The sequence below is a fragment of the Tachysurus fulvidraco genome, chromosome 2 (genome assembly GCF_022655615.1).
Source record: "Tachysurus fulvidraco isolate hzauxx_2018 chromosome 2, HZAU_PFXX_2.0, whole genome shotgun sequence".
Taxonomy (NCBI): Eukaryota; Metazoa; Chordata; class Actinopteri; order Siluriformes; family Bagridae; genus Tachysurus; species Tachysurus fulvidraco.
In genome coordinates, this window is record NC_062519.1 from 1,980,064 (window position 1) to 2,006,163 (window position 26,100).

General features: G+C 39.6%; 2 protein-coding genes and 1 long non-coding RNA gene across 4 annotated transcripts; 1 reads left to right on the forward strand and 2 right to left on the reverse strand.

Moving 5' to 3' along the window:
- The first annotated feature begins 209 nt into the window (after positions 1-209).
- Positions 210-5,015, forward strand: LOC113657241 (mucin-3B). The gene is made up of 9 exons (XM_027168894.2): positions 210-772; positions 875-996; positions 1,089-1,153; positions 1,806-2,008; positions 2,203-2,368; positions 2,468-2,635; positions 3,390-3,469; positions 3,570-3,666; positions 4,407-5,015. The coding sequence occupies exons 1-8, from the start codon at positions 295-297 to the stop codon at positions 3,632-3,634; spliced, it is 1,347 nt and encodes a 448-aa protein (XP_027024695.2). The 5' UTR covers positions 210-294; the 3' UTR covers positions 3,635-3,666; positions 4,407-5,015.
- On the reverse strand, positions 4,515-6,585 carry LOC125139723. Its single transcript, XR_007138786.1, has 2 exons — positions 5,023-6,585; positions 4,515-4,860 (listed from the first exon to the last, which is right to left on the reverse strand). It is a non-coding gene; the product is annotated as an uncharacterized LOC125139723 (long non-coding RNA).
- Positions 6,586-8,964: 2,379 nt separating this feature from the next.
- Positions 8,965-17,503, reverse strand: errfi1a (ERBB receptor feedback inhibitor 1a). Of its 2 annotated transcripts, XR_007139928.1 has the most exons (5): positions 17,281-17,503; positions 12,790-12,995; positions 12,525-12,604; positions 11,157-12,429; positions 8,965-10,873 (listed from the first exon to the last, which is right to left on the reverse strand). XR_007139928.1 is itself a non-coding variant. In XM_027168849.2 (4 exons), the coding sequence occupies exons 2-4, from the start codon at positions 12,939-12,941 to the stop codon at positions 11,282-11,284; spliced, it is 1,380 nt and encodes a 459-aa protein (XP_027024650.1). In that variant the 5' UTR covers positions 12,942-12,995; positions 17,281-17,503; the 3' UTR covers positions 8,965-11,281. The 2 variants fall into 2 exon arrangements, 1 of the variants encoding a protein (XP_027024650.1); XM_027168849.2 differs by having other exon boundaries at positions 8,965-12,429.
- Between the last annotated feature and the right edge of the window lie 8,597 nt (positions 17,504-26,100).

The following is a 26,100-nucleotide window of genomic DNA, read 5'->3' on the forward strand; positions in this document are numbered from 1 at the left end:
ACAGCTATGCCTTTAACAGATTATCCTTCCGTCAGTTCTGACACGACAGAACCAACTTCAACAGAGTACACATCAAGTATCCTAACTGGACAGACTTCTGAATCTTCACCTTCACCGGACCAAACAATGCAGCAATCATCAGCATTTCCATCCACAGATGAAACCATGGCTTCATTTTCAACAACTGAACACATGTCCACAACTATACTAACATCATTTACAGAAATTACAACGGAATCACTTCCTACAAAGGAAGTGTCCACACAAGTTAGTCCAGAGTTCTCAACTGAAGGGATGCAATCTCAATCAACTAGTGACTCAGCAACAACTTTAACAACAGAGGAAATAGCTCACTCCACTTTTTCCGCCTCAAGCGATGCTGTCCATTCAACAACATCCCCCCACTCGACATCTATGCCTTTAACACATCCATCTCTCAGTTCTGACACTACAGAACCAACTTCATCAGAGTACACATCAAGTATATCAAACACATCTCTATCCTCTACCATCAGTGCAACTTCTTTTCTCGGATCTACAGCTGATCAACTGAATCAATCCACTAAATTACCTTCTACTAGTTCACAAAATTCTGTACCGACAAGTCCATCTTCTCCATCAACTATCACCGTAAACAGCTGTACAGATTGCCAGTGTAATGGAGCACCATGTTTCTTTAATGTGACTTCTGGATTATGTGAATGCATTTGCAGTGATTACACTTATGGTGATTCATGTAGTTTTGCAGTTAACACAAGACCTGTTATATTATGTAAGTATATAATTTCCTTAAAGTTAACAGTAGTTTTATTCTGTATTGTGATCATTTGTTTCATATGTCTGAATAATACTTAAATATTTGAATTAATTGCAGCTGAGGAGAGACCTACAAGAAAGGCAAACATTTCTTTGAGAATTTTAAAGGAATATAATACTGACTATGGCAATTTAAATTCTGAGGCATCCAAAAAATTGATTTCAATTTTATCACATGGGGTATGTAGATTAGTTTCTCTCCTATAGATTGACAATTTTAACTTTCCTTTATTTATTTATTTTTTTATAACTTGTCTTAATTGTTTTTACAGCTTTCTGGAATTTGCAGAAGAGCAGCTCCACAAAATTTCAGAGATGTAAAGATCCTCAGATTATTGTAAGTTCCTTTCAGGGTGGTTTCCTTCAGATATAGTGCAGTATTCTGGTTTGATCAATTCCTTTCCAATATGCCAACAGCAAAGTTGGCAGTTTGTGACCACTATCCCACATATGTCACCCATAAAAACTCCTGCCTACATCACACTCACCCTGGATTTAAGACACTGATTATCGTACTCTATACATTTATGTGTTGGATGCTGATCAAACTGAATGGATGCTGGTTTGGGTATTGCAGAAACTGCTGATCACCTGGGAATTTCGCACACAATAGTCTCTAGAGTTTACACAGAAGCCAGGAGTGCCTGGAAAGATATACTGTAGTAGCTCAAATAATCACCACACTGTAGTGAGCAGAAACACATAACAACATGCAAATTATGAAAGAAGAATGAATGGAAGCAGAAGGGAAAAGCATAATGGTGTAATGTTGGTCTACAACTGGATGAAGGACCAAAAGGCCACAAGGGTGCATTTGGGTTGGCAAGAATGCCTAGAGAATAAGCATGATGGTGTGAGGAACTTTTATAAGTTAGGCATTTTATAGGTTGTGGTCATGATGATTTCACTTCACAGCAATTTTTTTCTTATATGGTTATTGCAAATCTCTGTTGTGACTTATTGTAATCCAATATCACATTTTTCCACAGACCTGGTAGCATTATTGTCAAAAGCATTGCAGTGTACAACTATCCCAACAACCAGTCCCAAATAGATTTTCTCAACAAGGATCTACAACCCTCTCTGATAAAGTTGTTTGATAGTCCAGATATACTTCAAGATTTAAGTCAAGCACTTGGAAATGTTTCTGTTCAGGATGAAGAGATTCTAATGCAGACAGCTGAAATAGAAAGTGAGTAATAATTCCCATAGCTTCACAAAAAGGAAAACAGAAATTTCTCCAATTTGTTCTTTAAACAAGGATTTCTCAAAGGTTTATCATATCTTGTCAATGTAATCATATCAATGGTTTATCATTATCTTATCTCATTATCTTATTTTATCTAATTAAAAAAACTAATTGTTTCCCCCCCCCTACTAAATAAGAAATTTCAGACCTGAAACCATACTTGAATTGCAGTTCGGATTTTGCCAATTACACACTGAATTTGGTGGAAGGTGCCTGGGTATGTGAGGGGCCATGCAAACAAAACCCCGGATACTGCAACGCTCACGGAGATTGTGTGAACGTGAAAACTGGCCCGATGTGCCTGTAAGTATCTAATGTCTAACCAGGTGCATCCTTTATGAACTGTGCCATTCTTGGTATTCTTGGAAAGTAACATTTCACTGTGCTTTTTAACTCCATCAGATGCTACAAGTCTTCTTTTGAAGAATACTACGGTCCACAGTGTGAGCTTTTCCGCAGAGGTGCAGGGTTTTATGGCGCACTCTTCGGGAGTTTAGGAGCTGCCCTTCTTCTTTTCATAACTGTGACAATCGGGATCGTAGTAGTACGGATGAGGCGCTGTAGATGCTGGTAAGAATCTCTGTAGCAAAAGGAACTACTGACAAAAGTGTACAATTTTACATACAATTTAAACAGACTAAAAAGTATTTAGAAACAGCAAGTAAGGAATACTACGCTGTGTTATAGTAAAATAATCAATGACACAGTGGTGTAGTAATGTGGGGTTAAGTTGATTGTTTTCCCTCTGACAGCACATCTGGGTTTTTTTTTATTCCTCTTACAGTATATAATAGCAATTTGCCTCTAGTCTTATTTATTAAAGCATGAAATTTTATACTTTATTTGTTTCTTATTACATTTAATGTGGAAAATCCAGGAAACAAGTTTGTTTCTGTTATCACTCATAAAATAGCAGTCGGAATTTCTCTGACTTTCTCTTGAATAAACTGGAAGCTATCTTTTTATCAAGAATCTGTAAACTCCTGTGTCCTAACGATCTCTGTTTCAAAGTGCTGACACTGGAGACTCCTTCCAAAAAAATGTTAACAAACGTCTCCTTATAGAAAATTTCAACACACATTCTTACTCATCATTGTGCCAGACCCAACATGAGGAATTAATATGGAAACAATAACATATCAGAAGGAGAGCATTAACTAACCAATAAACCTGTCATTTGGAGCTTCACTACTGTCAGAGCTGCTATTATAGAAAATTAATCAACATCTATTGACCAATCAGAATCCAGAACTCAGTAGTGCTGTGTAATAAATATAACAAATAGATATACAGATAAATCTCTCATAATTCTCTATTCTTATAGGTCTTTGAGCAGCAGTTATGATTCAAGTCATTCAAGTTTGAGCTTGTTTGGTGACTACTTCTTCGACTTCACCGAGAGAGGTCACAAAAATTTAAGTTATTTTATTTCATGCTCATTTTGAATGATGTTAATATAAATAAATAATCAGAAGTTTTATTTAACTGGAATATTTCTTTGAAGGTCATCTTCAGAAGTACACTATGCATAACGATCTACGAGATGCAGAGGCTGCAGTGTTTAACTGACATTTTGAGAATGTTGATACCTTATTTGTAAGGTAAGTATTCTGTATACATGAAGTCACTTTATTGGTTATCACCTACATTATAGTTACATATGTAAATATGACATGTCTTTTTAAAGTAAATAAAATGGCACCAAGGCTTAGTGGTTAGCATGTTCGCCTCACACCTCCAGGGTTGGGGGTTCGATTCCCGCCTCCGCCTTGTGTGTGTGGAGTTTGCATGTTCTCCCCGTGCCTCGGGGGTTTCCTCCGGGTACTCCGGTTTCCTCCCCCGGTCCAAACACATGCATTGTAGGTTGATTGGCATCTCTGGAAAATTGTCCGTAGTGTGTGTGTGTGTGAGTGAATGACAGTGTGTGTGCCCTGTGATGGGTTGGCACTCCGTCCAGGGTGTATCCTGCCTCGATGCCCGATGACGCCTGAGATAGGCACAGGCTCCCCGTGACCCGAGAAGTTCGGATAAGCGGTAGAAGATGAATGAATGAAAAAATGGCACCAAATGCTCAAAGAATTCTAAATGCATTCTTAAACCAAAATAATACTAAGAAGCTCCACAGCTGATTAAAAACAACAACAACAAAAACAGTACTTAATCTTACTTTCTATATAACTGTACTTAAATATTACTAGAACTTTTAAAAACATGACAGTGACGTGAGTAAGGTGTAAGCTCATGCATTCACTCTCCTGGAAATACTGTGTTAAATTTGTTTTAAAATCAAACAATATTTCAGATATTATGTTTCATGTTATTTCTCTTTTCCTTCTCTTAGGTGAAGACACTGTACAATAACAGAAGCAAAGCCATGATTTTATGTATATCTTTCTGAAGCTATGCTGTCTTTCCTACACAGTAAATAACTGTGACAGAGGACTTTAAATCGATATCTCTCATTTTTATTCTGATGCGAAATGATTACACTAGTACAGATTTGTAGGTTACATTATCATTTTGGAACACTTCCAAAGAAAATACAAATAATAGCTAATAAATGATTACTTTAGACAATATTTATTTCTACAAAATGTCCTTATGCCATGTACTACATGATGGAACGTTATAGACATGAACTAACTTCCAATGCTGCTGGACCTGTTTGATTTCACCCTCTCGGTAGGATTTGAGAAGGTCTTGAAACGACGTCGTGTTTCTGTGCTCTCGAGTTCTCCAGGGTGGTTCAGTCACTTTGGTCGGAAGAAGATTGAGCTTTATGTTCTCCTAATATACTACAAAAAAAGTTTAAGTAATTTAGAAGTCTGCTTCTAGAAATGAAGCCCTTAGAATGCTCATAAGTTGTGTTTTGCTTATTTATGATCTATTTATCATAATATGATCTATTATGAAATATTTTATTCTATTTATAAAGCCACTGTAAACTTTATCCTTACATATTATATCCTTTTATTTTTCCATCCATTTATTCCACCACGCTTTCTTACTGACGCGTCCAGGTCGTAATTACGACTTTGCAAGCTGAGTGTGAGCTGGATACGTCCTTTAAAAGATACCTTGCAGCTCTAATTAGTAACTCACAGGTGTGTTTAATTTATTACTCAGTTCTGCTCACATTACAAGCTGACTGAAAAGCAGCCATTATAATCCTGGTATTAAGATTTACTCACCCGTTTATACATTATGTTTATACATTAAGAGAAACGAGTATATAAGCAGCTAAATAATTTTCAAAATTTTTATTTAAGATGCTGCCCGAACACAGGAGCAAGTTTTGAACCTATTTTTGCTTGCTATGTAATATGGTCTTTGATTAGATTTAATTTCAATTCCAGTGAAGTTGAATTTTCAGTATTAACATTAAAGATGAGACGTTTAACATGTGGAAGGAGTCTCCAGTGTCAGGGATTTGTGACAGCTGTAACTTTAAAGCTTTCCGACATATTTAGCGCAGCAGCGGAGTTTAAAATTTTTTCAGTCTCTCTGTAACATGACAATGAGTTTTTGTTTGTTTGTTTATTTGATTGTTTGTTTGTTTTTGTTTTGTCTTGGCTTTAAAATTCAAAAGACAGAATAAAGGAAAGCTGTTGAAGTAACAGCTTTTATCTTTATAGCTGCTATAACGTATTTGAGAAGTGGAAATATCTGGCGTATGTTTATGTAATGATTTAAACTTAGTAAGCATACAAAACTGCTCTGGAAGTAAAGGGACTAAAACACTTCTGGATGTGGTGTAAATGAAAAGAAAAATCTCCCTCCCCTCTGTTGATTATATCCACTAGATGGCAGTATAGGTCTGTAAATGCACATTACAAAAAACAATAGATTTTTGTGTTTGTTGTGTTTTATATCATAATTTATTTTCTCCCACTATTTATTGCACTATGATCTCAAATCTGTATGTTTTAATAAAAAATAAATATATAAACAACAATAAAAAAAAAAAAATATTGCACATATGCAGATCTATCCATGCTATCTTATAAAACAGGCTAAATGACCTGGCTGGTGTTTGTCTGTTATTCCATGATCAACAAACTGAAAACAACTGATTGATAAACTGATAATGCCTGCACCGTTTATGTATCCTGGCAGATGAATGCACGCTATTAATTAAATATTATGCCTCACTGGTGAGTCACTTATCGGCATGTGACAAAGCAGTAAATTGAAAAATCTTTATTACCAAGCTGCCACCACTAGGCCTTTAACACGAGATAAACATTAGTCACTAAGTGCCTTAAAATTAAATGATAGGGTTGTGAAAACCCATTGCATTGAAATTTCCCATTGCATAACACTTGTGATGGTGATTTCCATCAGTTTTTTGCCCTTGTGAACTGTGGATATAGGTGGGGTCATCCTAGTAGGAGCTACCCCATCATTATCATATGAAGCTGATCAGTCAGGAGCTTTAAACTTATAATGAATTGTATTGATGCCTGGGGGGCACGGTGGCTTAGTGGTTAGCACGTTCGCCTCACACCTCCAGGGTTAGGGGTTCGATTCCCGCCTCCGCCTTGTGTGTGTGGTGTTTGCATGTTCTCCCCGTGCCTCGGGGGTTTCCTCCAGGTACTCCGGTTTCCTCCCCCGGTCCAAAGACATGCATGGTAGGTTGATTGGCATCTCTGGAGAATTGTCCATAGTGTGTATGTGAATGAGAGTGTGTGTGTGCCCTGTGATCAGTTGGCACTCCGTCCAGGGTGTATCCTGCCCCCTGTCCCCGTGACCCGAGAAGTTCGGATAAGCGGTAGAAAATGACTGAGTGAGAGAGTGAGTATTGATGCCTCGCCACACCAGGGTTTTTTGTCGTTCATGTGTACGATATGTTTATCCCCAAAACATTCACAAATTGTGCAGTGAACATGCTTAGAAAAAGCCTTTAAGCATTTCTAATCCATCATTGTAAGTTACATTACAATATTAATGCTCTTCCCTCTGGGCTTCTTTTAGTAGGTCTGAGAGGGAAGACTGGATTCATGGTTGAATAATTGGTTCAATTATTAAACAGTAATAAATTGTGGTGTACCACCAGCAGAGTGCTCACTAACTAACGCCTAAAGGGAGACCAGCGATGAATTTGGGTCACTGTGCCTGTGGAGCCGGGGCAATTAATGAAGTGTAGAAACAGGAATCAGCTGCAGTATGTTGTGTAGCTAAGAGCACACAGGCAACCGTATTACACAAATCAACAGTGAATCACCCCACGTTCTAGTTTGTGACTTCAAATCCAACAAGAGGGACATCACTGTCTCTGTAAGTGGTTCTGATTACTGTACAGCAACAGCTATATATACAGTATGGTTGAAATGACAATAAAAGCTTCTTGACTTGACTTGAAGTATTGTCAGTGAAGACTCAACAGTTAAAGCTTTGGCCTACTGAAGCTTACAGAAGATTGCATGCTATAGTCTAGGTTCTTCCAAGCTTACACTACTGGACACTAGATATAATCTGAGTTTAATAATAAACAGATTAAAAAACAAATTGTTTTTAACAGTGATAGTGTATGCAAATGTAACATCTATGGAAGAAGTTCCCTGTGTCGGTGCTTTGAGTTTCAGCATTAAAGCTGTATTACATGATGAGATGCGTTGTTTTTTTTTTATTTGTCTTACAACATTTAACAAAACTATATTCAGTTTGACTTTAATGTCAATGTGTGTGTGTGTTTTTTTTAATGAATATATATATATATATATATATATATATATATATATATATATATATATATATATATATATATATATATATGAGAAACTAAACTTTGGTACATGCATTTTTAGGAAAACAGTTAACTTCAGAATGGAAACAGGAAGTCCTTGTATTAATCATTACTTATTTATTGCATCAGGTAACATTAGCAAACCATAAAGTTCGGCTTAAATCACCTGTAATTCTTTTATTGTTTACTCAGTTAATGTGTACTTATTGATATTTGTTTAAACGTTAACTACATATGCATTATGTTCCACACAAATTAACATAAATTAGGTTTGCGTTGAACTCAAAATATTGGCACCCACCGTATGATTTGTGAAATCCTTGATTAAAGCATCATTAGACAGTTTATAGGCTAATGTTGACTTACAGCATTATAACTATTATTATTTAAGCTTACGGTTTAATGATGTCACTATCTAACGCAGTAATTAATGTTTGTTTTATTGTAATATAGTGTGTCACTGTTTTTATAGTAGAAGCAGTAACATTGTTATTAGTAACATTTAAATATGAGTCTATCAAAATTAATAACGATGAGGTTGCCATGAAAACAGCCATTATCGGCGCGTTCCGCGTTATGAGATAATGTTTTTTAGACGTTAGTAAAACGTTTTGTAACAGCTTGAAAACTGTGATGACTGCATACTCAGCTCATTCACAAAAAAATAAAATAATCCTTGAATAGGAGGCAAAAGATTTACAATGACGATTACAATTTGTAATGAAGGGAATGAACCGAATGTAAGTAATGTAAGGGTGTCGTGTGTGTGTGTGTGTGTGTGTGTGTGTGTGTGTGTGTGTGTGTGTGTGTGTGTGTGTGTGTGTGTGTGTGTGTGTGTGTGTGTTGTGAGTGTTGTGATTGACACTTCTGGTACAATTTGTTCTGTAACACGGATGTGGCCTTAACACCCCTGTGTGAAATCAGACCCTAATCAGTATTTTATTTTTTTTAAATATATATTTGTGTGCTGATTTGAGATCAGCGGTTGGGCGACGTAATTCACCTTCCTCCTGCCTGGAACAAGGCCAATAGTAATGAGGCAGCTCATGAGGGCGTGGGCGATAAAACAGGCAAAACAGCAATATCTTTGTGCTCAGACCATCTTTTACAAACTGAGATAGAACAAGACATCAAGATTCAAGCACAAACACGGTTCATAAATAAGTGTTTATTTTCTTTTTTCCTTTAGGAGCTATACTACACACGGCACTATTCAGTGTAGCTAAAGAGGACTGTGTTAAATACTTTTACACATCACAATATACTGCTCTCTCTCTCTCAGTGCATTTTTTTTTTTTTACTTCTTCCATACAACAGCAGAAAACATCGATCTTTTTTTTTTCTTGAACTTGCCTTCATTTCTTTTAGATAAGACATAGGAAACAGGTCAAAGATTAAATAGTACAATGTAAACATTTTCTGATAAATGAATTTTGTAAAAAAAAAATAAAATAAAAAAAAGGGACACTACAAAAAAATAAAAGAAAGTGGCATCAGTTACGCACGTTCCTGATCTGTGTGTAGATGATTGACTTCTGAGCTTGTTTTCTGTTTTTTTAAATCATTATTCTCAAGGTAACTACGATGCACCTGCTACATTTACTGAGTAATCACAATGGTGTATAACCATTATATAACAATATATAACAATAAAACAACTCATTTACCTGCTGCCAGCAGCCAAAGTCTCTGAGGCCCACACCCACAGCAATCATGTCTGATAGGTATGCTTGCACACGGAACAGGAAAGTCGGTTTTGTTTTGTTGAGTCGGCCAATTGTGCTAGACATGGACAGAGCCGTGTATTCGGGTTTAAATACACCTTTATCTTAATCAGAGACAAGGTTTGAGCTTGAGTGCTCAATGCTTAATCAAAAATAGAGAGCTACCGGTATTCCTGGAAATGCACGGAAGAGGAAAGAGCTTCAGATCACGAACACTTTTATATCGGGTTCATGAACGATTCGTTATCGTTCTGAGATAATGGGATATTAATAAAGAGAATGATTTTTCATTCCCACTATGGGAGGTAGGACAGGCCTATTCACAACTCTGACTCACAGCTTATTCACAGCTATTCAAAGACGACGGCAAGAGAGCAAAGACCTGGGGGTTTTTTTTTTGCGCAACAAATATGCAGGGCTGAGTTTTAGAAAGAAAGTCATTTAATTTAAGTTATGAGGCCAATTATATTTGAATTTTTTTTAATTGGGTAATGATTGCAGTGTAGATTTGCTTGTTTTGTTTCTTTTTAATTGACTTTGTACTGAGAAACAGATCAAAGATTTTGGTCCGTGTTACCCCCCCCCCCCCACTCAAAAAGTCACATTAGAGGTAGTTTTGCGATTTAAAACCATGAAAATGCGGGAGGAGCTCCTGTATATACACGCTAGGTGTCTATGTTCTCACTGCCAACCTGGGTTTATAAGGAACCATCAGATCTAATATTGTTCGCATATTCTATCGAAGAAACTTCCAAAAACTGCGGTTAATCGGCAACTTAAGCTTGTGTTATGTGTTTTCAAACAAAAATAAAAGATATTGTGGGTGCATTTCCTGAATGTGAAGCATTGCAAAATTGTCTGTGCAGAAAGATGAACACAAATGCTACATTTAAGCCGTTCCTATGTAACATGCACACTGCAGTTTTTACAATCAAATCTGACAAAGATGGGTCATCCATATCCATTCTCTCTCTCATACACACACACACACACACACACACACACACACACACACACACACACACACACACACACACACACACACACAGTTTCCATACCACAGATAAGAGCACTAGTGATCCAGGGGCTAAACAGCATACATTTCCAACTTCATGAAAGAACAATGAAACAGTCAGGTGTCATATCAATATCCTTCAATCCTTTGGCCACAAAATACTTCGGCCTAGGCATACTTCATATTTAATGTTCGACACAAACTGAACAGATGCTCTACTGACTCGGCGTCCCTCCACAGTTTCACCTGCGACGCTCCGCGGCTCGCCGCCGGCCACAGAAGCAGCAATCTTCAAAGCAATACCTGACTACTAGCAACATAGTCTGTAAAATAAAATAAAAAAAAAACACTGAATAAAATGAGGTACCAGACCAGCTCATACCCATCTACTGCAGCATAATCTGCATCTTAAACACTTGGGTTTCACATAATGAACAATGAGCTAATAAAATGTATAAAAGATAATTATTTGGGGATGTTATCGTGTGACCAGTGCCTTTGCAGCTGCACTGTTTACCACCGTTCTGTCTCCATTTAGTGAATAACAATAATAACAACAATAACAAAAATAAAATCATCAGTAACTGCATGTTGTATGGAACTTACCCTAATTTTTTTTTCTCAAAAACTAGGGTAAATCTTTAACAACAATAACGACTGCTTAGAAACAGCAGAAGAGTCTGTTTGGTCCTCACACAATGAAGTATTGTCCATGTCCTATTAACTTCGCCTTATACGAGATCTGAGTGTGATTTCTTCTTGCGGTCACATGACCAGTCCAGACTGCTGCCCGAGGCCTCTGTCCTTCGACTCGCAGCAGCACTGTCCACAAAGTACTTCTCATGCTTATCTATATACGTGGGTCGCTGCGGGAGCAGGAAGTAGTGTGTCGTGCTAGCCTTCCTGCCGTTTTCCATGATCGGTAAAATGCAGGGGGAACCCTCGCTGTTCTGTCTCTGCAAACCCCGACTCACATATTTGGGGTCTGGGGCAAAGCTCTGTGTGGGAGGCATTTTGCCGTTGAGGTAAGTGGGAAGGTTTTTGGGGCTCGGCGCACGGGGAATACTGCTGGACAGAGGTTCTCTAGGGGGAACTTTGGGAGGTCGGTCATCATCGCTACATGTCCCAGCGGTGACCTCTGCTGACCAGCGGCGGTAGTCGCCAGTCTTGACAGGTCGTGGGGGAATGGGGACCCGGGGAGGAACTTCGGGCTTGTCCAGGTCTTGCGCATTCCGGTGATGACAGGACAGGCGAAGGGCAGCTGGTTTGTTGTAGGAGCCTGCAGGGCCTGAATGGGAGCGTCGGAGTTTGCGTTGGGCGCGCTCCTGCTGTCGTAGACACGTCGCTTTGTGCTGATGCTGTTGGTGTTCATGTTGTTCCGGTTCCCTTCGCTGTGGAAGAAGGCTTTCCTGGGACTCATGTTCTTGTTTTTTCTTTGACTGCTGATGTTGCTTCCTTTGAGGTGGCACTGGCCCTTCAAAATAGGCATAATTGACTTGTCCGTATTCCCTTAAACTCCGTCGACTAGGCATGCCATAGCGGAAATGGGAAGGTTTTGAGAAAGAATCAGATACCAAACAACGACTGTCATCTCCGTTAAAGAACTCAACCTCACTGTCCACAGTCTGGTCAGGAAGTAAGTCCACAGAGCAAGGGATTGGGGGAAGAGGCTTCGCTGCCCGACTAGGCGTCTGAGGAGGGGAGATGTGGTCCGATACGGTGAGTCGTTGCAAGCCAGGGACCACCTGGTCATCTTCAATGGGACTGGGGGTGTGTGGGACAAACGTGGAGGAGATGCAGATCTGTGTGGGTATGGACTTTCTGGGAGGCAAGGCCTGGGCTCCGGGACCGTGCAGGGTATAGGAAGTGACTCTGTGTTCTGTACAAAGAAGAAAGAAAACAACCAGTAATGACATACTGTACAAAGCATTAAACTGTCTGTCTTTATTTCACAGATAGAAAGGTTTAGCTTACTGTCTCCTGCTAAGAACGAAGGCACCTGCTGCCTGGATTGGACATTGCAATTTACAGGGGCATCAACACTGAAGTAGAAGCTGAAAGATGAAAAATATCAACATTTCACTTTTTTGCACAGAACTAAAGCAATCAGCTAAAATCATGTCAAACAATCAATGCCATTTCTGTGAGTTTATCAGAGCATGGACAGAGCCAAACAAAACTAATCCATCTTCAAGGTTCAGTTTACAATAACACGTTGACGGCCCACCGTAACACTCACTTGTCAAGTTCATGGTCGTATTTCCAGGAGGGCTTGGCTCTGGACATGCTATGGCATTGACTGCTATGCAGGAAGAGGCTTTGTGGGGGTAAACAAATGTCCTGGGCAGTCAAGCCTGCAATGGACATGCTCCAGCAGCAATCGAGTAGCATTCAAGCCAGGAAACATTCACTAAAGCTGTGAGCCACCAAACTGCTGCGCTGTACCTGAAAACACAGCCGTGGAGGGAAGAATGTCACATGAACCATTGTTAACATTTACTCTGACATAAAACACATAGTACAGTTTGAATAAATCAGTGGATGCGTCCTTTTCATTTCCTGTTATTGAGATCTTTTTTGAGAAGTGTAGCTTGATCTCTCTAATTTATGACCGGTCAACCTAGGGCCATCACTGAGGACAGCGGTCCTCTCTGTCTTTATTTATTTATTTATTTATTTATTTATTTATTTATTTATTTATTTATTTAACAGTCTTCACTGACTGTAATTGAAGCAGTGCTATTGCACTGTGCTTCAGAGGTCTTTCAGAAAATATAGATTGAGCAATGTTCCCCGGGTTCCACCAGCTATGGTATGACAAACACTCACTTTTACAAAAAAAAAAAAAGAAGAAGAAGAAGAATTGTCTGAATGATGGCTCATTGCTGTCACAGGTAGGAGTCTCTAAGAGTCTCTCAGAGTCACTGTTATTCTTTGAGGAAATTTCACCACTGCCTCATTATCAACAGTGTTTACACTACACTGCACTGAATAAAACCTAATGCTAATATTATTCTTTAAGCCAGTACTGCGTGATCCCTGTTACTGAGGGCTTTTCATTATAATTGTTTAGACTGGAAACCTTCCATTACACACAGCAGGTTACAACTTGAGAATATTTATTTAAAATACCAGCTTTGCCTAATGATTTGTCTCGGCATAGGTCTACATTTATGGAAAATGTCTAGTGAGCGTAAACCCTCAGATGGGTTTGCCGGTAGGTAAAAATAACACAGCATCAAATGAAGACCAGGAGATGACTTAATATTTCATGACAAGCCATATATGGTATTGTTGAAACAAGCTTTAAGATTTTAAAATATGTAAGGCATTCATGAAAAATAGTTGTATAATCCTTGTTGTTGCTGCAGACAATGTCGCCTCGGTTTATGTTTACGTACAAGTATCGAACACACGCTATGAGGCGATCTATAAAGCAACCTGCGATCTATACACCTGTCGAGCTTAGAAACCTACTGTATAAGAGCATCACCTGAAGAGAGAGAATCGATGTTCTACAAGTCTGCGTTATGCTGTTACATGCAATCTATTAACGTTTTCCCACAAAGCTGTTGATTATTCAAAACTGATCTAAATCGCATGTTTATACGAACTCATGACCTCGTTTCAATAATAACTCGCGGTTCACAGGGGCTCCGAATAATCTAAGGATAAAAAAACAAACAGATTACAGAATTTACTGTAAAATCGTGGATGCTGAGGGAACGAGAACAGGAACTTCTGAAGATGTTAACTAGAACATCATTAACTGTAAACGGATCAAAAAAAATCGACGTGTTGTTCTTTAAGAAGTGAATAATGGGTCAGTGAGACATAAAAAAAAAAAGCACTTTGAAACACTTGGATTATTTTCCTATAACATACCCCATGATGCTATGTTCCGTATATATATATATATATATATATATATATATACAGCAAGATTCACACACCGGCTCACATCTTTACACAATGCTGTAAGAGGAGAAAGCATTTGGACCAGAGACCATGTTAGATGTGCCTTTAAATCCAACTGTAACTGTTTGTTTATAACCGTTACTATTTCGATGTTGCAGCACAAAACGACTACATAAGCATTAAAAAAATCTAATCTATTAACTAAAAATCCCACACACAAGTATGAAAACTCCCCCCTGAATGATGCATTCCTCTGACCGTGTACTGTACACAATCGCTCCTTGCAGTGCAACGTGATCTGTGATAATGAACCCCACGGGGCGAAAGCTTCCTCTCGCAACAGGTGCAAGGCGTACCAGGCTGGACGCGCTCGCTACGGACATTTGTCTGCTGTATTTATGGGCAGCGGAAGTCAACGTCGTGTGTTGCGAAGTTTCTGTGTATTATGAACCAATGAGGTTATACAGGAATTGAATAGAACCAGTTTGAATGCTTTGGAGAGCAAAATGATGCAAGAAAATTTGATCAATTTCTGATGCAAGTGAAATATTTCCAGCTAATTTGTATGATAAAACAGTACTTTGGGGAAAACAAGCCTGAAATACAATTTAACATCTTGGAGACAGATTCGTTCTGCTGTTCCATCAGTGACACCTGAATGTAGTTATAAGCGCCCCATCATCGTGGGAACCTTTCATTTAAACTAAACTCATTTTTGAAGCTATTTATACAGATTTTTAATCGTTTCACTCGCATCTTATTGATAAACTTTCTTTGTGCTAAATTCCTAGTCATGGCTCACCGGTAGAAGAGATTCTTCCTGTTTTGATGCGATTAAATAAAATTATTATGTTAATTAGAACTGTATTTTAGAATTGAAAAAAAAACATACACATTAGTGAAAAATATTGAAAAAACGCTGTTTTGTTTTATTTGTTAAAAAATATTTTGCAAAATGAAATCAATTTAAAACGGATCAAGAGGGAAATTTGACTTAATAGGCCACTGTGACATTGTGTAACACTGCGACGTTGTAATGATACAAATCAAAATATTGCAAAATTTACCCTGATAACTTAAACATATCGTCCTGTCACACAGCCCAAAAGGTTTTATTTTTTTGTGACAAAATCTCAATCAGAATGAACACACACTAACACACACACTAGCACACACACACACACACACACACACACTAAAACACACACACACACACTAAAACACACACACTGTAACATACAGACACACACTCTGTAACACACACACACACACACACACACACACACACACACACTGTAACACACACACACACACAGTTACACAGACACACAGACAGACACACACACACACACAAACACACACACACACACAGTAACACACACACAGTTACACAGACACACAGACACACAGACACACAGACAGACAGACAGACAGACACACACACACAAACACACACAAACAGTAACACACACACACACACACACACACACAAACACACACACACACACACACACACACACACACACACACACACACACACACAGTTACACAGACACACACACTGTTTTACACACACACACACACACACACACACACACACACACACACACACACACACACACACACACACACACACACACACACGCACACTGTAACACACACACTTTCTATCTTTACAACAACTCTGGCCGCGTTTTCTAAGCAACCGGACCCGCTCTACTTGCGCGGCAAGGAGGCAACGAGCGCGTGTGAGCGCACGCATGCGCACTGCGTCTAGCCCACCAAAAAAAAAAAAAAAGAAAGAAAAACGAAATGAAGCTTCCTCAAACAGCCAAGTGACTCATCCGGAAAAGTGCGGTCCTGTCAGTGGCTCGGGGGCTCGAACCGTGCGCCCTGTAGTGCTCTAGTCTGCAACAGCACGTCCCTTTACACGCACGGTGCTGAAGAGCGCGTTGGACCTGAAGGCTTCATATGATGACTTTAATGCAGGACAAGTTTCTTTACCGTGGTGCGGATATACAGCAGAAATGTGGAGCAGGCAAATTCACTCACTAAACATGATTTCACACATTTACAACAACACAAATACATAAACACATAAATCATTAAAAAGCGAATGTATCTTATATTAAACCCTATATGGCATTAATGTATAATAAACACTGAAAAGGTTGATAGCGTGTGTGTGTGTGTGTGTGTGTGTGTGTGTGTGTGTGTGTGTGTGTGTGTGTGTGTGTGTGTGTACACACATCATAACACACTTTGCAACCTAGTGATCTTTTTATTACAAAATACGCTTAATTATTAGAGATTTTTATCTGTTCATTATCTAATATGATCAATAAAACATTAATAGACACAATAACAGGGTCTTAATATCTCTCTCTCTCTCTCTCTCTCTCTCTCTCTCTCTCTCTCTCTCTCTGTCTCTCTCTCATACACACACACACACACACACACACACACACACACACACACACACACACACACACACATATTATATATAAACATCTGTATGCCCAACGTCCTACAATGAAAAAACTATTAAAGATTCACCATGAAACAGAGTCTGAGATTTTGCGTAAACAGTCTGTGTATCAGGAGCCACAGCCGTATTATCTGCTGTAGCCTGTAAAAGAAAGTGTCTGGTGTTCTTTACACCAGAAATGACCAAACACGAGTCTTTATAAGGTGCACAGTCAGTCAGACCATCAGATAAGCGCCCTGACATCGTCATCACACCAGAGAATAAGCGCAATCACAAGAGAAGTGAGAAATAAAGAGGAGAGATGAGAGATGCGCTTTAACTCACCTTCAGCTCTGTACACTGTGGGTCACTAATCCAGAATTACATGGTACATGGAGTTAATGCATGCTGCTTGTAGAGATCCTGTGTGTGTGTGTGTGTGTGTGTGTGTGTGTGTGTGTGTGTGTGTGTGTGTGTGTGTGTGTGTGTGTGTGTGTGTGTGTGTGTGCCTCAGTTAGCGCTGGTACGCGAGAAATAAGCGCAGGCATTCACTGCCCTGTAGCGACACTTACGCAAGGACTCAATACAACGCTTCCTCTGTCCACTGCTCGTTTTAATCAGTACGGTGATATGCTAAACTCCACCCACTTAAAGCTACAGTACAGTAAACCCTTTACACCATTAAGTGTTGAATCCATTAATGACCCTGTAGGGTGATTGGTAAACATCACATCTCATATTTCCTTTCTTCTCTTTTTTGGAAGGGTTTCCACTAGTTGAAGGGTGGATTTTGTGTTCCTTCAGGTACAAGAGCATTAGTGAGATCAGACACTGATTCGGGGTCATATCTAAAAAAGTGTAAGGTGAACTCTAACTCTATAATAGGATGTTTAACAAGCAGAAGTGAGATTGGTTGGATTGGTCCACATACTTTTGGTGTATCATGTAAGTGAGAACAGGAACTAACTTCTTTCACAGATGTTCCACATCATTCAGTGTGATTGTAAGCATATAAAAATCATCATGTGCCATTGTTGTTTTTTGTTTGTTTTATTCCTAACATATGCTAAGTATGACTAAATCGGATTGCTCGTTTTTAATAGCCAGTTTAAATCTGTGATAATCTATGTAATCTATGATGTCTCTGTCAAGGGGTTTGGAGTTGAGCTCTTTATTGACTGTCGAGCTGGTTTGTCATGCAGACGTGCCAAGCCTTGCACAATTTATTTGCCTTTAGAACCAACATTTTATGCAGACAACTTCAGATTTCAGCAAAAACTAAAATCCAAGATATCCTGTTTCCTGACTAGTCCAGTGTGCTGAATCTAGCGCAGGTCTGTGTTTGGATTTTAAAAATAACTTTGACAGGTTTGACACAAACATGCTAGCTGCTTCGTGTAATTAAAATTTCCCTCCCTTTTATTAGCTTACCTTTAACAACCCTGCGTTAAGAGGCTACACGCTTGCAAAACATAAGCCTCTTCTGAGATAGACTACCTGAACACTCGTGTCCTGAATTTTCATGTGGAAAAAAAAAAAGATTCAGAGATGATATCTTACATAATGTGGTTCCAGATGACGTTTGAAGGTCTCTTACAGAATGATGTTCCAAAACAAACCCCACGGGAGCCGTTTGAAGATGGCAGGAAGAGCGGGAAAGGGAAGGCAGACATGGAGATGGCTCCAGGTCTGATAAGGTGAGTGTACACAGCAAACACACAGAGACACTCTATCAGCAGTGTGTTTGTTGTATGCTGCCCATATCATCTGGGAGCTTTTTTGTCAGATGCACGTAGGTGGTGTAACCTGAGCAGGGCTGTTGGTTGGTAAGACAGGTTTGGATATTGAACGTAATATGTCTCTGCAGCATGGGATCCAGCGAAGACATTGAGCAGAAAACCAGAGAGCTCGTTCCAAACATCTTAATTTTTTTTTTATGAGATGATGTTTACTCGATGCTGTTGCAAAATGTGCACAAATTAAACAGCCATCAGTGTCAAATGAACAGTTTATCAGTGGTTTCGCATGAAATAGGTTCCTGGAAACAGGTTGCACGAGAGATGGCAAGTCACACAGCGCAGAGGCAACACTGAATAAAGCAGTGACCTGATGGGAGTGCTGAATAAGCACACAGCCACAACGTCCCACATAAAAAAACAGTGTAAGGGCTTAAGCAAACAAGGCCTATGAAAAGGAAAGACAGCGGGAACAAAATGTACTTGTACTACACTGTTACAAATCCCCGCTCCTGGCCTTGGCCCCTAAAAACCGTAGAGGCTTATCGTAAGATATTTGGCCTGGGAGGAGGAAGGCTTTTCCACTAATCCCCTTTTATAATTTCAGGGGGATTTTTCACATTCCCTCAAGCCAGTCGTGAGCCGCAAGAGAAAGGAGAACCTGTTGCTCTCTTGCTGTGTGGCTGTGTGTTTGCAGAGCAAGTGAGTTCAGTGCAAAAGTCTGTGCACTTGCTCACGTTTCAAATCTGGTCTTTGAGTTTTTTTTGTTTTTTTTTTGCAGGCATGCATGCAAACTTGTGAGCATGTACACGACTGTTCTTCTGTTTACTTTACTTTGTGCTTGCGATCAGTCCTTAAACTATTTTCAAACGGTCAACAAGATTTTTTAGGTTTGTGTTTTATTCTTATTTCTAGCTTTTTCTCTACATCAGGGAATGATATTAAACCAAAAATAACCGAAAAGCAAAAATAAAGAGAGAAAAGAGAAGCCTGATGAGAGCACAGATTGCCTCGTGTTGAAAGAAACCCAGCCGTGAACTTTCCTCTCTTGCAAGAACCCTCCCTCGCTGTTTCTCGCCAAGCTCCCGCCTCACACACACACACACACACACACACACACACACACACACACACACACACACACACACACACACACACACACACACACACACACTCTAACACACACAGATTGAGAAGGAAGTGCCTTATAAAGGCAGGCAGCAGCAGCAACTCACATGGCACCAGGACAGAAGCAGCAAGAGTGAAAGCAGGACACTGGAGTAAAACCTGCCTTTCAGCATCTCACCAACACATGAATCACACACTAACTCTGTGATTTTTGTGGATCCTATTAAACAGGTTGCTTGCAGTTTGGGATTTTTTTGCATTTACATAACTCTATTTATTTTTTATTTAAAAGATTTGACGCCATTTGACAGACACATTTTTAATACAACTGAGCAACTCGATAAAGGGCCCAGCAGCAGATGTTTGGTGGACCTGCGATTCAAACTAATGGTCCTGTCACTAAGCCACCACATCCCCCATCCCATTACACATTTTTTTTATTCTGTTTGCTCTGCAGTTCTAGCATTTTCTTCTCTTCCTCCATGTTCAATCAGATCCAAAACCAAAACCTTGAGCCACTCTGACACTGAGGGTACTTTACTGTCCCTGAGGCACAATTCACACAACACACACGGTGAGATTCCAACAGGAAGGGTGTGTCTACCCTGAGGGAAGGACTTGAATCACCACCTGGAGATTACCGGGCTTAAAAAAACCTCCACCTGCTGATGTAATCTCACCATCACTGGTCCTATCACAGAGTATAAAAGTTCAAGTCTTGAGATAACACCAGCCTGTTGCATCACACATACTGTAAGCTCGAGGAAGAGGAAGTTTAATCGCTTTATCGCTTACTCCGACGTTTATTATTGTTTCTATAGCAGCAGATCATTCATGAAGACTTATAAAAATAAACACGATTAAAACAATGTATGTTTGCGTGACATTTCTGGAAGGAGTCTCCACTGTCCAGGTTTATTTGTTTGTTTCTCATAAACAGACAAAACATATACATATATAACAAAAACAAAACATATATAATCACCCATTTATTAGTTAAAAAATAAACTGTACTCATTGGTACATGGCTGTGGTACGGGAGAAATATAGAAATACATGGAATAATCCACGGTGAGGTGGTAACAGGAACTCTTTCATCACTGATTCTGATTCATTTCCTGAATGTAAAAGAACTCAGATGTTTTATTAAGAATGTGTCCGGTTTAGAAAAACAGAATTATCGTAAAAGGACAGGATATAATAATATAATAACGATCAATGGCTGTAAGAAAATGGCTGTAAGATAATAACTAATGGCTGTAAGATATCCAACAAATAATCAGGTTTAAATTGCATGTTAGTGTTGATATTGTCTGATCTGCAACATCTGGCCAGAGCGCTAAGCGTCCAGAACTAACAGCTGTCGAAAGAATGGTGACAAATCAGGTCACTGTGCCAGCTCAGCTCATATTCTAGTGTTTAGTCAATGCTGTGGGGAACTGAGAATGACTCCGAGTCAGCCATATGGTTTGGTTTGAGGCAACCCACACTAGCTCTCCGACATGTCCGCACACATTCTGTCTGCCTCGCTCAGCAGTGGAGACGTGACAAAGATCCAAGCACCCACAGGCTTGTCATCTTGTATGAAAATGTAAATATTACCATATTGCAACACTGGGAATGATTACACAACGCTTACTCAGCCTCTTCTTCCGCCCACCTTCATTATTAATCATTTCCTCAGTTACTATAACAGTCGCATTTTCCTGGAAATTCGTTAGGAATTATAAGGATACCTGCATGCTGGTTCGAGCGGGAGGTGACAGGACACCCTGGGGGTGGAGTGAGTCTGAGGGTCATCACGGACGAGTGTCTCGGGCGTGAGCCATTACACAACAGGACGGGAATGAACCCGAATTACACGTTAATGCACAACAGCACTGATCTTTCCATTCTGGATTGATCGGAAGGAATCATCAATCATCACTTTATCTTTTCTCCAAGATTTTGTCCTAAAGTTAGATACAACTTGTAGTGAATAGATGAATAGAAATTTTAAGAATGAAATAGGAGTTCACAGTGACTAGCAAAGTAGATAATAATAATAATAATAATAATAATAATAATAATAATAATAATAATAATAATAATAATAATAATAATAATGTGCAGCATAAAAGAGATATTCAGGGAAGGAGTCTACAGTCTCAGCGCTCTGAAACTCAGGGACGTTTACTCTTTGGCACATAAATTATGTGTTTCATCATGATATATACAAGATAAGAATATTAACTTAATTTAATAAATTAATTAAAGCCTTTTTTTAGGAAATAGAATGCTGTGGTATATGAGGAATAAACAACTTGACATACAGGACACAAAGCTACCCCATCATTGATTATATACAGCGGAACATGCAGTGTTTTAGGGAGTCATGCTGGCTTAGTGGTTAGCACGTTCGCCTCACACCTCGAGGGTTTGGGGTTCGATTCCCACCTCCGCCTTGTGTGTGTGGAGTTTGCATGTTCTCCCCGTGCCTCGGGGGTTTCCTCCGGGTACTCCGGTTTCCTCCCCCAGTCCAAAGACATGCATGGTAGGTTGATTGGTATCTCTGGAAAATTGTCTGGTGTGTGTGTGTGTGTGTGTGTGAGTGAATGAGAGTGTGTGTGTGCCCTGTGATGGGTTGGCACTCCGTCCAGGGTGTATCCTGCCTCGATGCCCGATGACGCCTGAGATAGGCACAGGCTCCCCGTGACCCGAGGTAGTTCGGATAAGCGGTAGAAGATGAGTGAATGAATGAAGTGTTTTATTCCTTACACACAGAAATGTCCTCTTTTTTATTTTAATTTCAGTTCAGGCTTCAAAACTGTGAATAATATAATGCAATCTATGTAAAAAAAATGCAACACGTACAACTTGAAGTGGTTTACTGTTCTGCTACTCTCTCTGTGTGTGTGTGTGTGTGTGTGTGTGTGTGTGTGTGTGTGTGTGTGTGTGTGTGTGTGTGTGTGTGTGTGTGTGTGTGTGGAGATGTATACACATGTGCATCTGCCATGTCAGCTTTCCAGACAGAGCCGTACGGTGCGCGGCTGTAAAACCCGAGCGCTGTGGGCTAATCAGGAATGTCCTCACACAATTAAGCCTCTTATTTTCATGGTTCAAAGCCAAGTGCAAGATAAAGAGGGGGGAAAATGCTGAACTATCTAAAGATGGAAGGAAATCCTTATCTGGACTTGTTTCCGGTTGTTTCTTGAGCACAAAGAATAAAAATGTCTCTGTTTAAATGTAGGTGTGATTACAGCATGGTATCTTCGATGCCAGTGCGTGAGCTCGGCACTGAAACGGTTATCTGGGACACAAACACAAATATCCGGGATCCTGGCATGATTCCGATGAGTATTCCAGGTGTCTTTCCACAAGTCAGTCGCAAGGTCAAGGCGTTCTCAATTTGTCTTCAAGCGTGAGCTGATAGCTGCAGGACTCGCTGCTCTGCTGGTTTCCTGTTCCACGCTTCCTCAGGGACTGACTGACTCGAGGCACACAGGCTAGAGACAATCTTGTCATACCTGCTGTTACAGAGACTGACATCCAAGCTGGTGTTAAAGAATCTCAACAACTCCAGCAAAAGAAAAAGGCAAAATAAATTGAAGTGATAATTTGCCCACATCATCACTGTTACTATAGAAACCGCAATCAGGAGACTTCAGAAGGTACAACGGACAGAATGACCTGAACTGTAATAAACTGTAATAAAGGTGAAAAAGAAAATAAGTAAAAAAAATTTTTTTACCATTTTTATCTGCCGTGCAGGTGAATGATCTGTTACTATAGAAACGATAATAACCATAACTTCTGACCAATCAGAATCCAGAGTCCCGTCGAATTTTCATCGTGATGAATGAGAGATGTATATAAATAAAAAATAATAATTAAACAATAAAACACAGCATTTTACAGTTTTTATTTTGTTCCATTTTTTTTTTTGCTATTACCTTAATCTTAATGCACCCAAACGCTCAGATTCAAGGTTCTTTAAAGAATAACAGTTTTGGTCCTGAATGTTTTCTCTAATCTTCTCTAATGTTTCCTTCTGTTCAGCTTTTTGTTATCTTAACGAGCTGCTGATCTTTTTCTGGACTCCCATTTAATAGTCTGTAGATCAACCACAGAGGTCATGTCCTCGAGGGTCAGACCACATCCAGGTCCAATTCCATTAATTCTGGACATCGCTCACCTCACTGCAGGACGTAACACTCCCCCGCTATAGGCACGGACAAATCGGATTTTTCCGTCCTTTAAGAGTGCAGGAGCCATGCGGTCGCATTTGTCCTGGGTTAAATGCAGCGCTGCTTTGTGTCTGTGAATTCCAGGTCCTGATCTGAAACTTATCCCGAAGTCAGGCTGAGAGAAAACACAGAGCGGAGTTGAGTGTGTTACTGAACAAACAGCCGTCAGTGTGTTTAGTGTTAAAGCTAAGAGTTACTGTTCAGTTTGCTAACATTCGGAACTGCATAAATACCCATCAAGCTAGCATACGCTGTAGGTTTGTGTTAATACGAACAGACACATGCTTGAGCATCATTATTATTTGGTCTCACATAAGAAGGTGTTAAGAGTAAAAACCATTTGCATTTGTAATTTGATGTTACATAACACCAAGCTTAATATGAGACTGCAACACAACTTAAAGGCAGGGTCTCCGATTTTTGAGAAATACTTCAGAAAACTGAGTCGGGCCGAATAATAAACAAAAATCAAAACAAAAAACAAAACTAACATGTAGCCAATGAGCAGAAAGGGGCGGGGCTTGTCGATATGGGCGGAGAGAGTGTTCAGTGTGCATGTGTGACGTTAGCAGAAAGCGGTTTTAACATCGACATGGAGGATAAAAATAAAGAAAGAAAGAGAAGAAAGACTTACGATAAGGACAAGAAGTAGGACGTGTTAATATAGGATCAGCTTTCCAGCGCTGGAGAGAACTGAAGGAGCAGGAAGTTGGCCACATATTCACAGGTTGGAGTTCCCGAGTCAATAACTCCTGAGCTAAACGCTGTTACTACACAAATAACACCTCTTTTCTATCGTAGTAATGTAGAGAGGCAGCTACAACCGCGTTTTGTGTAGTAACAGCGTTTAGCTCAGGAGTTATCGACTCGGGAAACTCCGACCTGTGAATATGTGGCCGACTTTACTTAAGACGCCGAGGCGCTTTTTTCCTTCTCGATAGGTGAGTAACGTTGGTTTTGCTTTGTTACACAGAACTAATATATGCCTTTGTCCTTTACATCATTATGCTTGTGTGGCATTTTTGCTTGTTTGTTTATCTACAATCGTATTGTTCTTCCCTTCAGCTATGATAAAGACACGTTTCTTTCTGTTAGTCGCCCGGGTTACGTACGTACGTGTGGGCGGAGCTATAAATACAGGGGTGGGACTCGTTTGGGTTAGGGGCGTGTTTGTTTTGGTGATTTTATATGTCAACATTGGCTTTCAAAAATCGGAGACCGCACCTTTAACACATTTGGGCTTTGTGAATGAAAAAAGCCTGACAGACACACACCTCATAAATCTCCTAAAACTTCATATACACTCATAGATGTATAGCTGAAATCTAAGTATGTTTCAAAGCAAAACCTGCAGTTGAGTTTCTATGCAGTGCTGGAATCTGGTTTTAACATAACGCACAGAAACATCTTTGGCAGACTTTTGTTTTAAAGTAGGTGTCAACTAAAGACATCTGTTTTTTTTTTTAGAGACGGTAGCTGCTTGTATTCTCTACAGGTTTGGAAAAAAAAATGGTGTGGGGTCTAAGAGACCTATAAATTACACCGAGGCAGAGTTTATTTAAACCGGCTTTACGGCCTCCTGCATGTCGGCGATGGATTAAACAGTAGACTGCTACGTCTGCAGGATGTAAAGTAATCTGTAACATGTTTGGTGTAAATCCAGAACGCAGAGCTGAGTGCATCTGAGTGGGAGTTTTGAAATGCATCACTAAACCCTGAACTTGACACCAAAAGACAAACTGCAACAAAATGTAAAAATTTTAAATAATTTTATACATCTGTATGAAACCCAGAGGCGCTCCTCACGCTACAGGAGGGACACGGGGCTGTTCTGATTGGTCAAAAAGTGTTGCTTAATTCGAAGGTTTACATATTAATGTGCTCGTTATCTTATAATCTGTACAGCAGCTAATTAAATGGCAGAAGCTCCACATAAACAGAATAATGCAAGTGTGTTGATGTTTCTTGTAAGGTGTTGTTTATGTAACGTTTATTGATAGAAGGAATCTCTAATTTTAGGACTTCGGACCAGTCAGAAGTTCATTTTTTAGGACAGAGTTTACACTTGGTGTTTG